This window comes from Cariama cristata, unplaced genomic scaffold (genome assembly GCF_000690535.1).
Source record: "Cariama cristata isolate BGI_N322 unplaced genomic scaffold, ASM69053v1 scaffold32907, whole genome shotgun sequence".
Classification (NCBI taxonomy): Eukaryota; Metazoa; Chordata; class Aves; order Cariamiformes; family Cariamidae; genus Cariama; species Cariama cristata.
Genome location: NW_009628842.1, coordinates 342 through 3,021, shown reverse-complemented (window position 1 = coordinate 3,021; position 2,680 = coordinate 342). Strand labels below are relative to the sequence as shown.

Genomic DNA, 2,680 nt, shown 5'->3' with positions numbered 1-2,680 from the left:
CGGCAACGGAAGGCGAGCGCGACCGCCCCGCACGAGGAAACAGCTTCAGGAAAAGAGGTGGGGCTGACAATCTGTCGGGAGCCAATTAAATAGCGAAGCGAGAGGTGACTTCCGGTTCCGGGGGGATAAAAGGCCGGGCGCGGGGCTGGGCCCGGCAGTCGCTGAGGAGCCGCTGCTGTGGGTCTGAGGGAGAGCGCGCAGGTGAGGGAGCTGTCCCCTGGGGTCCTCAGGGTGGGCTTAGGGATCCCCGCTGTCTATTCAGCCCCTAGAGGGGAGAGGAGGAGAGGAAATGCTTTGTGTTAGAGCTCTTCTTTGTTCCCTGAGGTCTGTAACAAAGGTGTACGTGGGGGTGTGTGTTGGGGGATCCCTGCTGGTTACCTCAGGTCCTGGGAAGGGTCTGTGCTTGTCATCTCCTTGTCTTCTCAGGACCCGCGTGTGTCTGTATATATGTGTGTGTTTTGGGGGAGTAAATAGACATTATGCGTCCCTGTTGTCTCCTCTCCACTTGGGCCCTGAAAGCTTTGTGGGGTAAACTTTTAAGACTCCTTAATATGCCTCTCACCTTAGATCCCTCAGGGCTCTCTAGTGTGTTAAATCATTTCAGGCCTGTAATGCATGGGGGTGTGTGTCAGGGCTCCTTGATGTTTCTGCTCTGTTCTCTCTGAGGAGGGACTCTGTGACACCTCTGTGTCCCTTCTCACCTCAGGCTTGGTCAGCATGGCAGATGAGGAGATTGCTGCCCTTGTGGTGGACAATGGCTCTGGCATGTGCAAGGCAGGCTTTGCAGGGGATGATGCTCCCCGTGCTGTGTTTCCCTCCATTGTGGGGCGTCCCCGGCATCAGGGTGTCATGGTGGGCATGGGGCAGAAGGACAGCTATGTGGGGGATGAGGCCCAGAGCAAAAGGGGCATCCTCACTCTGAAGTATCCCATTGAGCATGGCATTGTCACCAACTGGGATGACATGGAGAAGATCTGGCACCATACCTTCTACAATGAGCTGCGTGTTGCCCCAGAGGAGCACCCCGTCCTGCTCACTGAGGCCCCACTGAACCCCAAGGCCAATCGTGAGAAGATGACTCAGATCATGTTTGAGACCTTCAACACCCCAGCTATGTATGTAGCCATCCAGGCTGTGCTGTCCCTTTATGCCTCTGGCCGCACCACTGGCATTGTCATGGACTCTGGGGATGGTGTCACCCACACCGTGCCCATCTATGAAGGCTACGCGTTGCCCCACGCTATCCTGCGTCTAGATTTGGCTGGCCGTGACCTGACTGACTACCTCATGAAGATCCTCACGGAACGGGGCTACAGCTTCACCACCACAGCTGAAAGAGAGATTGTGCGGGACATCAAGGAGAAGCTCTGCTATGTTGCTCTGGACTTTGAGCAGGAGATGGCCACAGCTGCCTCATCCTCCTCCCTGGAGAAGAGCTATGAGTTGCCTGATGGGCAGGTGATCACCATTGGGAATGAGCGTTTCCGCTGCCCTGAGTCCATATTCCAGCCCTCCTTCCTGGGCATGGAGTCCTGCGGCATCCACGAGACCACCTTCAACTCCATCATGAAGTGTGATGTGGATATCCGGAAGGATCTGTATGCCAACACCGTGCTGTCTGGGGGTACCACCATGTACCCCGGCATCGCTGACAGGATGCAGAAGGAAATCACTGCCCTGGCACCCAGCACTATGAAGATTAAAATTATCGCCCCGCCAGAGCGTAAATACTCTGTCTGGATCGGTGGCTCCATCCTGGCATCTCTCTCCACCTTCCAGCAGATGTGGATCAGCAAGCAGGAGTATGACGAGTCCGGCCCCTCCATCGTCCATCGCAAGTGCTTCTAGAGGGACTGCTGGCAGTCACCCAAGGGCTGTCCTCACCAGGATGTGTGCTGGGACAACCTCCTCCTTCCACGTTGGACCAGAATTGTTCGACTGTTACTTACTTCATGTTTTAATTAATTTGTTGAGGTACTGAGTAGTGACATGTGCCCATTAGGCTGTAGTTCTCCTGTGGCTGGCTAGCTGCTCCTCCTCGTGGCTCTCTGGAGCTTGGAAGTAGACAGAGGGTTGTTCACTTTTCCTATGTAACACTGATATGATGACACTAAAGTTAGACTTGTCACCTTTAGGTTTGTCACAATTGACTCCTCTGTAGGAAAATTAATAAACTTCTTAGACTCAAACTAAAAGAGGTTATTTTGCTTTCTTTCAGAGTGGGCTCTTGATCTCCTTGCTGCAGAGAAATATTGTGCAATACATGGTTTTGGACTCAAACCTGACTTGTAGCTGCCTGCTCACAACTTAGAAAACAAAATTTGGGGTAAATGCTACACAAATCATGTGATGGCACCTTTTAAAGCTGCCTTGTGCTGTGCAGACCATTTTAAGAACTGTTAGGGAGGAAAGCTTGACTGGTATGTGACTCTTGCAGCCGTTCTGTACTTTCATGGTAGCTTGGCTTTTTTTAGAACACAAACAGTTCTTCTTGTCAGAAAAAGTTGGTGCCTTGGCACAGGTTTTGGTGACCAGAGGAGTAGCGTCCTCTCCTTTTTTGGGAGAGGGTGACAAGATGAAGAAGCAGATAGTGCAGAAGCTTGCACAGCTTGGGGAAGCGGGTTCCCTCCTGTTCTGGGGGGTTGTCTACAGGGCCCCTCTTCCAGGGGAAAGCCTGGGG

The 2,680-nt window shown here is 52.9% G+C and overlaps 1 protein-coding gene across 2 annotated transcripts; it reads left to right on the top strand.

Annotated features, from left to right (window-relative positions):
- Positions 1-717: 717 nt before the first annotated feature.
- On the top strand, positions 718-1,985 carry LOC104165364 (actin, cytoplasmic type 5). Of its 2 annotated transcripts, XM_009704963.1 has the most exons (2): positions 718-846; positions 973-1,985. In XM_009704963.1, exons 1-2 carry the CDS (start codon positions 718-720, stop codon positions 1,846-1,848), a joined length of 1,005 nt encoding a protein of 334 aa, XP_009703265.1. In that variant the 3' UTR covers positions 1,849-1,985. The 2 variants fall into 2 exon arrangements, with proteins under 2 accessions (XP_009703265.1, XP_009703264.1); XM_009704962.1 differs by having other exon boundaries at positions 718-1,985.
- The last annotated feature ends 695 nt before the right edge of the window (positions 1,986-2,680 follow it).